This window comes from Neolamprologus brichardi, chromosome 16 (genome assembly GCF_056152115.1).
Source record: "Neolamprologus brichardi isolate AB-2024 chromosome 16, ASM5615211v1, whole genome shotgun sequence".
Lineage (NCBI taxonomy): Eukaryota > Metazoa > Chordata > Actinopteri > Cichliformes > Cichlidae > Neolamprologus > Neolamprologus brichardi.
The window spans coordinates 9,175,873-9,189,394 of NC_142119.1; the positions used below are offsets into that span (position 1 = coordinate 9,175,873).

Consider the following 13,522-nt stretch of genomic DNA (forward strand, 5'->3'; position numbering starts at 1 on the left):
CTGGTGGCTCTACAGTGCAGGCCAGAGGGTGAGAAAAAGAGACAGAAAAGCACAGCAAGAAAGACTACAGGAAAACTTGGAAGGGAAAGACGAGAGAAGCCAGAGGAGAGAGGTAGGGACGCATGATGAGAGGAGAAGAAACAGAGGAAACCCATTCCAGCTGTGTTTCTGCAACAAATAGAGTCGTGATAACATCTTCATGGTGAAGAATTTTCTGCCGCTGCACGCCAAGGGAACAAACAATTACCTCTGACATTTTTGGTCAGTATCAGGCTGTTTATTTTTAATCAAGCTGTAATCCAAACAGATGATCTAGTAATAGGACAGAAACAGCGCTTAGTTTGAGTGGAAAACAAGTCTTATTGGTCCCTTCTTAAAAAATCCCCCACAAAACAAACAAACTTTGCTTTGTGCACCAAGAACCTTTCCAGAACTTATTCGAAAAGATTTAAACATGAGTGCAGACAACTCTAGCCTGCTGGACAGCCTGCTCTTTCCCCCTCTCTGCGATGGCTGGAGCAACAACACAGAGGGAGCCATCTACCAGTTGGGCAACACCATCCTGTTTCTGGGCTACATGGGAGGAAGCGGGGCCTACGGGTGCCTCTTCATCTTCGGCTTCCTTTGTCCCGGTTTCCTGTGTCTTCTTCTGTGGGGATTGCTTACAGTGTGCGGCCTGGATGTCTTCACCTGGAACCTGCTTCTACTGCTGGTCTGCTTGCTTCAGCTCTGTCACCTCCTTTACCGGCTGCACCAGGAGGGCATACGAGGTGAGGAGCTGGCCTCCCTCTACCAGGCGGTCTACCTGCCCCTGGGCGTGCCTGTCCAGGTGTTCAAGGAGATTGCAAAGGCTTTTGAGAACAAGGTGCTCGAGCTGAAAGCAGGAGAGACTTATGCTGTGGAAGGAAAGACCCCCATTGACCGGCTCTCCTTTCTGCTTTCTGGAAGGTGAGTGAGTGGGCAATGTGTTTGTGTGTCTGTGTGCGCAGACGATTACACTTTGACACACATCTCCAAGATGGCACGCACCTTAAGTGTGGCCATAAAACACATGTAAAACACATGTAGCACTACATTTTATTATATCGTCTTGTGATGCACCACTTTGAGTTGCCAAGATCCCTGCTTTATGACTCCTGGTGGGGGCGTTTTACAGAAGAATCCGGCTAATGAAGTGGCAATCAGCAGGAAAAAGCTAATCGGAGAGCTAATAAAAAGAACTGACACAGTAATATTCATACATAAAAATACAAACACAACCTATCTCAAAATGTTGTGAATACACACATAGCTACTGCTTTTACTTTTTTTTTTTTGGTGGTATTCATATCTTCGATTTTGCTAGCTGTAGTAGTGTTGTAGAGTGATTGTTATCATGGATTGTATCTTACTGTATCGCATCGAGGGTTCTGTGAATCCCCAAACACCTGCATGATAAAAGAAAAATACTTGTAGGTAAAGCACTTTTTAAAAGTAGAAATAAGCTGCAAACACCAAATCTGTATCACCTTTGAGGGTGATATAGGGAACATGTTGGAGACTGTGAGTCTTACCAAAACTGCCATAGCTGTGTGCAATGAGCTTGCAGTCTCATTGTCTTTGAAACGGTTGCTCTAAAGATGGTGGCCACCTGCATTTAGCTGAAACCAGTTGCAAATCAAGCAATATACCAATAAAATGGCAATTGGGCAGTCGTTCTGTGATAATATGGTGATTAAATATGAAGAATCAGCAAAAATCCCAAAATGATACAGGGTCTCAGTGGTCTTTTTTTTAATATATTGGAACATAATTGCAATATAACCAGTTGGCAACCAGTTGATTCAGCCTTTCTATTTAAAACATTACTGGTGCAAGCTGACTCAGACTAATTGCAAACTGTTGGCAGTTTGTCTGCATTTATAAATTAGAAGGCAACGATTTGCAAACCTTCTCTAATGAATCTGAGTGACTGCAGTCAGTCAGAGCTGGACTGTAGCTGTGTTGAGACAGGTTGCCTTCCACCAGGTGACCTGTCCATTCACCTTGCAATCAAAAGTGGCTGATTATTTGGTCTGTGCAACTACTTGCAATCAGTCTCTTTAGTGTAATCAAAGGGCAGCTACCAATTTCCAGTTGCATTGAGGTTGCTGTTCTATTTTTAATCCAGTGTGACTGAGCCTTTGCCCAGTTACAGAGCCACTTGGCATGGAACAACAATAACATTCATTAGAATTCAATTTTCACTATTTTTCAAGCTCTGATTTGTTCTCCTTTTCCTCTATTTTTTTAATTTGGAATTTATCTGCTTAAAGGTCCTCGCTGGTTAGTAAAAAATGATGAAAATGAGGGCAATGATAATAAAACAATACAGTAGTTTTGTCTGTTAATTAAAAACACAGAGCACCCTAACCAGCAGTGATGTTAAAAACTAAAACTTTGCACCTTTATTATTGGGCCTATATGCGCATGCAGGCTAACAGTTGCAAAGATGCTGTAGTATTCTTTATTTTCGATGTAGAAACTCAAATGCATGCAGACACAATCTGCACGAGTGTTTTGCATTGTTGTGCAGACATTCTGTCCACATACTGCCACAGCTCCTGAGTGTTGAGATATTAATGTCACTTTAGTAGGCAAAGTTAATAAGAGTGCTGTAACAGACCGAATTAATGAAGCAGAAGGTGCTTAAAGTATGTCAGTTTATACCGCAGGCTTACATTTTTCCAATACTGGGAACCCCCCCCCCCATAACATCACATAAATATTTAAAAGTAAACTTAATTAATGACTCTGAGACTGTTGGCAGTACATAACCGTCAAAGGAACTCTGTCCTCTTCCTCCAAACATCCTCAAAGCAGAGCTGCATTCGATCTCACAGTCCTGGAAGCTACACAAGAGAAATGTTGTAAACAGAGTATTTTTGTCTGTGACTCACTGGTGTGTCGTCCCCCTGCTCACTGCCAGCTGGTTAAATCATATCTTTGTGCTCCCGACAGGAGAGTGACACTGACTGCTCCTCTTACCTTAAATTAAATGTTGGCCACGTTGCTGACAGCTCTGAGTTCACAAGCCAAATTTGGAACTACGGGCAAATGAGCTAAACGTTTCCTTTCTTACGCTGTGACTTCTTGGCAAAGATTTCCGTTTTATTTTTCTATTCATCTGCATCTTCTGATTTCCCAGAAACACGTATTATTACTGTTGTGTTGGAAGGCCTTTCTTTTGTGTGCAATTCATGAGTAATTTTCAAAGCCAGATGCTTGATATGGTTGTATTCCACAGCCAAATACATATGTGACCTCTCATTTAAAAACAGTGGACATTAATCTGCATCTTTTGGGAAGATTTGGAAAGGTTTAGCAAGTTGTAGGAACCTGGTTTTATGTATTTGCTCCCCTTCAGGAACAACAGTTAATCAAATCAAATCGGGGAAACAGAACTCTGGAGTAAGCCTGTGTCCACAAAATCTGGACCATAGTACATATGCCAAAGTGCCAGCAGTGCACTGACACTTTTAGAATGGGATTCCCCAATTGAAATACCTTTGGTTGTGTCTTGAGGGTAATTAATGCAACAACACTCTGGCAAATAGCTTGCAATTAACACCTATTGTTTTGAAGTGTCTAAATAAATGCTTCTAGCAGTTTTAGCACACAGTAATAGGCTCTAGAGAGAAATCCATTAATATAATAACAGTGATACTGTCACGGCTGGCGGGGTGAGCCGTGTGGTGTGGAGGGAAAAGAGGACCCAAAATGCAGACAGCGACTGGTGATTCGAGTGAGGGTTTATTCACAAGTGGTGGAGTGGCAAAAACAGGCAGTGAGGGGAGAGAATTTACAGTGCACAAATAACAGAACTGAGGGCAGGACAGAACATAAACCTAAACTGGGTGAGCTAAATAACAAACCTGAGATCATACGAATGGGGTGGGAGGCAGAGAGACGAGGAACAGGACACCATGAAACACAGACGAGCCGACAACGAACACAGACCGACACCCACTATATATACACACACACGGTAATCGGGTAATGGCAGACAGGCGGGGACACAGCTGGAACTAATGGACATAACGAGACACAACCCTACAAAGTAAAACAGGAAACACACAGACTGTTTTACATAACAACACGGGGACATGAACAGAGCACCGAGGGAGACGCAAGTAGGGAAAATAAACACAACCAAACACCAACAACCAATACAAAATCAGAACAAACTAGAAAAATGATAATCATCAACTTAAAGCGCTGGGTCACCGACCCAGGACCATGACAGATACAGCTTTTTCCAATACAAATGTCTTTGTAATCTGGGCTTGCCTTAGCTTGCCCTCATCAGTGTTGGGGAGTAACGGAATACATGTACCGCCGTTATGTATTTAAAATACAAAATATGAGTAACTGTATTCCGTTACAGTTACCGTTTAAAAAGGTGGTATTTAGAATACAGTTACTTTGTTGAAATAAATGGATTACACGGCGGTACTTCCCTGTTTCATATTGTCGCGGGTCAGGACTGTTTGGGTTTTGTTTGACAGCTACGTTCTGTTGTTCCAGGCGGCAGCGTTACGATTGCCATGGTTACAGGGTGCCGCTCTCTCTCTGCGTGTTTCCTGGGTGAGAGAGGCCTTTTGTTGTTGTTGTGCTAAGCTAATAGGCAGAATGCTACAGGTATAGCTCTAAAGAATGTAGCATCATAGGCAGTGTAGTCCGTGCTGCAGGGAGAATGGACTGCCATACCCGTTATGTGTCTGTGAGCGAGGGAGGGAGAAAGAGGAAAAGTACGAGCTGTCATCGAGCAGAAACGGGAGCTGGAAGCATGTAAATATAATAATAACCACTGCAGCCAAGAAGAGTGCCTGACGACCCCAGTTGTAAGTAAGCTATTAAAACTCGACTGTACACTGTGTTCGTGTTTTCCTCCGAAAACAATAAGTTCCGTTGGAGCAGCCTTTCAACGCCTCTCTCTGTCTGTCGCAAGCAAAGTTGACCCAGACAACAAAGTAAAGCTATTTTTCGGCTACGAGCCCGACACGGAACCGACGTATTAGCCAGAGGTCCCTTTACTACGGTTCGGAGCCGCGGACCTTTAGTAATAATAATAAATCACAGCAATAGTACATTCACGTAGTTGTAAACAGCATGATAATATATTAAGTAATCCAAAGTATTCAGAATACGTTACTCTCATTGAGTAACGTAACGGAATACGTTACAGAATACATTTTGGGGCATGTATTCTGTAATCTGTAATGGAATACATTTTAAAAGTAACCTTCCCAACACTGGCCCTCATCAGGTTGTAGTGACTTCAGATTTGACTTTAGATTTAGTCAGATGACCGAATATACATGATAGTCCCATCATTGATATGAACACGTTCAGCCTACAGTGAATGAAGAACAAAACAAACTTTTCAAGTAACACAATAAAGTTGTCATGCATAGAGAAATAATTGGTCCTCGAAATTAAAGAATTATGTGTTAATTTAAAAAAAAACAAACAAACAAAGTGGTGGTGCCACAGCACATGTGGGAATGACTTGAATTAAAATCTTTTGCAAGAAACCTCAGAACAAAAAATCCCTGTGCACGATTGTTTATTAGAGCTGCTAATTCTAAGTAATAGGTCCCGTTTCTCAACCTATTTGAAAACTTACTTCATTTGATTAGCAATAATATACTTAACCTCTATCCACTGAAGTCCGGTAGCTTGTCTGCGACAGGTATTTCTGCCCATATCCACCTCCAGCGTCTTAGACCTGCTGTGACCTCTAACTCTCTCTGCTGTCATTATCACTTCTTAATCCCGTTTCCCTTTTTAACCTTGTATCTCTTGCTCTCTGTCTCAGGATCAACGTGTCTTTGGAGGGCCAGTTTCTGCATTACATCCACCGACACCAGTACCTCGACTCTCCCGAGTGGGAGTCTCTTAGACCAAACGAGGAGGGAAAGTTCCAGGTACAGTGTCTTTATGCATGCTCAATCATCCAGGTAAGAAAATTCCAAAAATCTGATTCTGTTCACCTGGACTTGGCATTTTTTAGCGGGTGAAACGTTTCGTCATTCATCCAAGTGACTTCTTCAGTCTCATCTGACTGCAGGTTTCCCCAGCTGTACATTTGCATAATGACCAACACTAGCATCACTGACCAACAATGGGCTGTGAGGTCAGTTTCTTGATGCTAATTGCACAAATTGTCATGACCATTGATCAACAACCAAATACAAGACACTGATGCAGTTTCTGCTTAATTCTGCAAATCTCAGGCGTGGAAGTAAAATCAAGTTGAAAAGCTGTCACTGAATGAGCTTGAATGAGGAACCAGAAGTGGATATCAAGTGGACTATGTGCACGTTAGCATATGCTACTTCCGGTGCGGAAACTCCTGTGGGGACGTTTGTTTCCGGTATCCTATTCGCGCCCTGTTTACGGTCCAAAACAAGTTAAGCAAATAAATAAATAAAGCGGCGATTTACATTTCTATAGATGTCTTGGGCATTTACCCAATATATCTGTAAATGATGTTCATCGACTTGTCGATATTTTCCCCCCACGCCTCAGGGGAAAAGAGAAAATGGATTCAAACGTTATATTTCTCAACTGTCCGTCGTTTATCGCGGGTGTTATGTTCTAAAAATAACCAGCAATATGTGAAATCAAGTAGCCAATTTTATTTTTTGACGGTGCAAAACGTTTCGTGTACATCGTGGACATACAGCACTGCACTTCAGAGTCACACTGCTAGCGATAGATGCAGCGATTCTGTACTGTACAGGAGAGACGGAGGAGATCGTCTGCAGCGATCAGGACGCAGGACGTAAATAAGCATGCAAACTTGCACTAAAAATCTGCGAAACAGCGAGGTGAAAGGTGAACCACGTTATAGCGAGGGACCGCTGTAATTTTGAAGGTAAGTCACAACATACCCTTCGTAAATACTAATGTATAGAAACCGTTACCAGCAATCATTAATTTTTTGTGTGGCTTTTTTTCACGGTTTGTTAACATGCTGTGTAGGTGTGTACTTGACTAGCTGATATCGACATAACGGGGAAAACACCTGGTTTGACTATTGTTCACCTGTAGTTTGAATGCTGAACATTTGCCTGTTTAAATCATAAGACCAGTCACTATACAGAGATGTGCTTCTGAATGTGGACGATGTGTCTTCTGCTGCAGTTCTGCTTGTGTTTAGTGATGTAAACAACCGATCGATCTAAATTCTTTAAACGTCAAAATTGATCATTAGATTTTTATGACACAACAGTGGTGAGTGTTCCCACCTTCTGCTCTTTGTAACTTAACGCGATCGTTCCGTTTTCGAGTTTTGGACATCAATTTTGGAGTATATCTTCGCAGTAGCGATTGACCGCAAAGTAAAGCTACCGGAAATGTACAACCCCACATCCGGTCTCAAACCAGGAAGTTAGCATTTTCTCGTGCACAGGGTCCGTTGTGTTTAGTTGCCGGCTATCACACTCAGCATCTGACTGATAAGCTGAACAGGGAAAAGCAGTTGTCCTCTTGTCTTTCACATATCCTGTTGCATTTGATTGGTTCAGTTAAAGTAGAAACAAGGCCTCGAAATCTTATTGGACGTTTAGGTGGTGCTTTAGTTTTAAGGGGCTTTCAGACAGGGAGGGTGTGCCATCTGATGAGGTGGACTAATACAAGCAGAGACGTTTGGGCTGCTTTCATTATCATTTAATTATCAGTTTTTTTTATTTATTTATTGTGTTTAAAATGTTACAAAACAGTAAAATATAATAAATGTCACCCTGAGGACATTATTTAATTAGATCAACAGTTTAAAACCAAAAGATATTTAAGTTACTATTATATTTAAAAGTATCAGCAAATACATTGATCATTTTAATCCACTATAAAACAATTATAATGGCACTTGTAATAAATAGTTATATTTTACGAATTACATCTAGTAGCTTTTTTTTTAACCTTCAAGGTTACATTACAAACCCAACTGTCAATGAATGAAGTAGAGTGGAAAGGGAGATCTTATTCGCAGCTCTTCTTCTACTCTCAGGCTCAGAGTACTCCATAAACTCAATATAATTCACAAAGTCACCAGCTGTGCAGGCAGTAGTTATTATAAGATAGTCAGTGTGACTTCTGATTTATGCATTAGACTTTGATAAATATTGGCTTGTTATTTTGTTTAGTCTTTTAAAGCACAAGTCATAAGATCGGGGTGGCGCTGACTGAGGAACCCAGGAATACTCACATCCAACTTATCAATAATGAGTTAGCCACAAATGAAGTGTACCTATTAATTATTCTACTTTAAATGTGACATTAAAATGTAGAAAATGTTCTACAATAAACAACTGACTGAGACGATTAACTCCTAAAAAAAATGAAGTCACAAAGCTACGGTGACTCTGAAAGATCAAACGCACTGCAACCGAAGAAAACGTTGTCAAATAGACAACTCTCCAAATGCAAAGGAAACTGAATTAAAAAAATTTGAATTAATCACAGCATAAGTGACAGAACAGGCTAACACTAAACGACTGATAGCAAAGATGTTTCTACAGTATTACTTCTCTTGTGTTTTGTATGCTTTGGTAGCGTTTTTCTGTTTGCTGGTGTCTTCTTAGGTTGAAGTGTGCTTGGCCTCTCAGGCCACCAAACAAATCTGAAACACGTCCATTTTCTTACAGACATCTATGCAACTGGACTCTCTTTGCAACTAGGTGTCGCCCCCTGATGGTCACTAAAAAGAATCAAGGTTTCAGGCACTTACACTTTTTCTTTCTTTCTTTTTTTTCTTTTTCTTTCTTTCTTTCTCTTTCTTTCTTCATTTATTTTACCCTTTGTCAGTGATTTACTTCTAAGGAAATGCCAGTATGTGGTGCTTTGGGAATGAGAATATGTCGGTGAGGCTATTGCTCCAGTGCTTGCAAGCAAAACCAGAGCCAGCTTCTAATGACGTTGTTCCATGCTGCTAATAGTGGTCAAAGGTTCTAAAGTGCCTCTTTTATACACTGATAGTATGGTGTGTCATTCGTTCTGCCCAGGTGACCCTGACAGCAGAGGAAGATTCCCGTTACATCTCATGGCGTCGCCGCCGCCTCTACATGCTGATATCAAAGGATCGCTACATCGCCCGTCTCTTCTCTGTAATGCTGGGACACGACATTGCTGAAAAGCTCTACAACCTCAACAACAAGCTCTACATCAAAAGTGGCGTGTTGTTGGACATCCGCCTGCCAAGCCTCTACCACGTGCTAGCTCCTGCCTCGCAGGGCAGTGAGGGTGGCAGCGGCAGTGACGGAGGCCCTGCCAGGGAGCAACAAACTGAACAGCAGTGCCAAGACCCAGAGCTCACCTACCAGATGCCTGACAGACCTAAACCTAAGCCTCTCCAGCCCAAACCTCAGGGACCAATGAAGACAGCCGTGGAAGAACCCTTGTATGACCCTTATCACCCTTCCTGGGCGTCTGACCCGGAGCTGCCCATTGGTGAGGACTCCACCAGCCTAGTCCTGGAGGACTTTGCTGATGTGGCGGGCTCCTTAACGGATTATGGCAGTGAGAGGGAATATTTGAGGTAGAGAGGGAGGGTGTTGGAGCTAACACACGGGGGCACCACTTAAGCTACATGTAAGTACCGCACCTGGGCGAAGAGTTGCATGGGGTGGTGTGTGTGCATGGAAGGCTTGTGGTACACATTTCTTACTAACCCGGCTTTGTGTTGCAATATAATCATATAAATCATTATCATAATGATAATGACTGATATGATAATTAATATAATCATTATTTTATTCAACATTAGTGGACCTATTACTCTTACTCCTCATTTTTGTCATATATATGTTGGTAGATGGCGGATGCTCTTATTAAACAAGTTTCAAATGATAAAGTCATCAAGTAATCCTTGTGAGTCAAAAGTTGAGGGCAAGAAGTTTTACCCACCGTGGATCTTTATGATGTCAAAGAGAGGACATATTCATAATATGGTCATCGTAGTCCCACCCATGTGATGTTTAAACCTTCTGTTTGTGAGGAGTAGCCAGTCAGGCACTAAAACAACTTGTTTCAGAGCGCGGATGAACTGAGGGGCTGCACAAAGGCCCAGTGAAAGATACAAGGATATAGATGTATTTGTATTTTTGTAGGGTCTTTACCTTTCAAGATAAAGCACCTTGAGATGACTGCTGTTGTGATTTGGTTCCATATAAAAATAAAACTGAACTCAATTCTAAAGTTTATATCCAGGCATCATGGGCATGGTAATTTTGAGCTTGATTTTTTTTTTCTTTTTTTTTTCCAGGGTGGAATGATTGTAAAGCAAACGTCTTTAATGACGATCAAAAACAAGAATTGGGTGCACAACTTTGAATTTTGGAATTTTGGATACATACAACCCATTGACAAGCTTCTGGCACAGTTCTGGTTGGGTATTTGACCACCTTTCTGGCTGACTTTAAATTGCTTCTGGCATGGATCTTCACAAATTTTCAACAGAGTTGAGGTTGAAGTCCATTCCAGAATCTTAATGTTAGCCTGATTTATCCCTTCCAAGTTGAAGTTGAAGAATCTGGAGATACTCTTCCTTGTTCATTATTTCACATGATGGTTGACAGTTGGTAAAGTGTTTTTAGGTCTGAAAACCTTGCGACTCCTGTAAACATACCTCATCATTGTGGAAAAATAGTTGAATCTTTGTCTCGTCTGAACATAAAACTTTGGCTTGTTTATGTGAGAAAATGCAAATTTCAGTCAAGCTCATTTTGGAGCAAGGCTTCTTTTTGGTCATGACCCTTACCTTGAGATGAGAGGAAGTTGGTTAACAGTTTGCAGTTTACTTCCAGAGCTTGGCAACATGATGACACATTGAATAAATGGTCTGGTTCTTATATATTGCTTCCACTTGCTCTATAACTTGAAAAAGGGGAACAGCTTGTACTTTGGTACCGTTCTTTGAACTGATGATCCTGGAATCTGCAGTTGTTTAGAAATTGCTCCATTAAGTTTCTGGAATGGCTTTCCCAAAGCCTTGACCTCAACTTTTGAAATTTGTTGAATACACTTAAAAACTGGGTCTGTGCCAAGACATCAACCAATTTCAATGAACTCTACCAAGTCTGACAAGAAGAGTGGTCACATATCCACATAGTTATACGTAAGAAGCTTATTGATGGCTACCAAAAGCATCTGGTTGAGATTAAACTTTTAACATTCAACCAAACATTAGCAAACGGTGCATGTATACTTTTAACCATATGTTGATTAGAGAAAAAACAAAAACAAAAAACAATCCATCCAATTCTTGTTTTGAAAAAGACATTCAAGAGCTATTCTACCCTGGAAAAATAACAGTTCACATCTGCCTCGACATCATGTCCATGTTGAGTGTATGTAAACTTCTGACCACAACTATAAATATTAATTATTTTGATGTGCAAACAAGGAAAATCTATTCTAGTAGAGTCTCAGAATAAAAATATGAGTCCATTTGAGTGTTTGGTTTGGTTGTACATTCATTTTCACTGCATTTAACAAGAATTAGTGTGGTTTTAATTTAACCTTATTTACATTATGACAGATCAACAGCTCAAATGACCCAAAAAACATACATATTAAAAGGTTAATTATATAAAATCTGACAAGTCTCAGCCATCCAATATTCTGCCTAGATGTTCACGGATTAATAACAATAAATTATAATATTATTGTTAATAATTATATCATTAACACACTGAAGGGAAGGGAATAATAACTACTTTCACTTTAAAAGTGCATAAAGGTTTTACATGTAAAGTTATACATATAAGACTTTGTATTACATATGTATTCTTTTGTGTTAAAGTACATATGTGAAAAGTATGTGTATATATGACCTAAGAATATCCTAAAAAGAAAATCACATTTATGAGGTTCAAAGTTCATTTTTTTGACCACAGAAACAGAAGCTTGGAAATTCAAGTGAAGGTGTTTCTACTTAAACTTAAAAAATCAAATCAAATAATTAATAAAATAAATCAATAATTCTATTATTAAATAGATACATGTGCATTATTAGCAAATGTGGTAAGATTAGGTCAAATTGAAGGCTTATCAATTAGAAAAAAAATTAAATTACAGCTAGCACACAGTTAATAGTTTGGATCGCTTAATTTCACCAACATTTGTTCAATGCACCATCACATCATCCAACACTAGCGAAACAGGTGATTTAAAAGGTCATTTTGCTCTAAAGTTGACTCTTTTCCCCTTATTTCATTTATCTTGAGAGGAATTCTTTTGCATTTAAAAGTATTCAACATATACAGTAAATCTGACTAATCATTGCACTTGTAAATTTTTTGTTAAAAACTTTCTAACTAGTTCGTGCTCATGGTAGATTGCCATTAAATGGTGGCTGGAATTCTTTTCTGCTGGCCTCCTCCCATGCTTTAAAATCAGAACTCCCTCCCTGCCAGCTGCTCTGCATTAGTGTGCTTTGGCCACGCAGCTCACATGCTTAGTTATGTCTGGCACAGTTAGCAGAGTTAAACTTGTTCTCTGTAAATAGTGAAAACACTTTAACAAACGAACATAGAGTGGGCCCACTGTGGTTGTAGACAGTCAATTGGGCCCACTGTGTGGGTGTATTTTCCGTGTGTGTGTGTGTGTCTGTGGGGAATTGTTTCTCTCCTGTCTCATCTGTCTCAATACATGATGATGAGGCTTTGTTGAGGTTGGGCAGGCACCAGCTGTGACCTTATCTGGCGAGGATTAGAGCTTGTAAATTTAGGGGATGTTCAGAAAATTCAGTGCCATGCTATTAATCCAGTGTCCCCACCCTTTGGCTTTCTGTCTGCTTATCTGTTCACCCCTCCCCTCCATCTCTGTCTGCCCTGCCCAATCACAGGTGGAGGATCACGTTTCACAGCTGGACAGTGGAGTCAGTGTCAGGCTTGGGTTGCACAGCAGCTGTGAAGCAGCAGGTCAAATCTGTCATAGCTGCAGCATACCTCTCAGTTCAGATTGGAGTCAATGACTTCAAAGCGGGTTGGACAAGCAATCATATGCTCACAAAATTCCAAAAATCAGGACACTACAAGAAAAGAAATCCTCTTCTTGCACGCAAATGTATCATAGTCATCGCATCTGTGGGTCTGTGTGTGAGTGGATGAGCAACCGTAAACTCTGAAATGGAACTGAAGAAAAACATAAGCCGTTTGCTCCTCTGAATCACAGCAGGCAGTGACCAGCATTCAACATTCACATTCATGACATTAATAATATGAACACAGAACAAGTATACTGCAGATATTTGCCGTGTAGTGTCTGGCTATTTACAGGCATGCAGAGTAGTTTCTTGAGAGTGTAAATGCTAAAATCCACTCAAGTATTCAAGAGGGAAAAGGGTCAACAACCTTTTGAACAGGGGTCTCGAACTCCAGACCTCGAGGGCCGGTGTCCTACAGGTTTTAGATGTTCTTGATCCAACACAACTGATTCAAATTGCTAAATGACCTCCTCAACATGTCTTGAAGTTCTCCAGAGGCCTGGTAATGAA

The 13,522-nt window shown here is 40.6% G+C and overlaps 1 protein-coding gene across 2 annotated transcripts in view; it reads left to right on the plus strand.

Moving 5' to 3' along the window:
- popdc2 (popeye domain cAMP effector 2) overlaps positions 1 to 13,522 on the plus strand; it is a 17,711-nt gene continuing 4,189 nt past the window's right edge. Inside the window, exons 1-3 of one of the 2 annotated variants that reach the window (XM_006793602.3) lie at positions 1 to 948; positions 5,840 to 5,948; positions 9,030 to 9,615. In XM_006793602.3, the coding sequence (XP_006793665.2) occupies positions 455 to 948; positions 5,840 to 5,948; positions 9,030 to 9,566 (1,140 nt within the window). In that variant the 5' untranslated portion in view covers positions 1 to 454 and the 3' untranslated portion in view covers positions 9,567 to 9,615. The remainder of the gene's footprint in view (positions 949 to 5,839; positions 5,949 to 9,029; positions 9,616 to 13,522) is intronic. The other variant, XM_006793603.3, reaches the window with a different exon arrangement.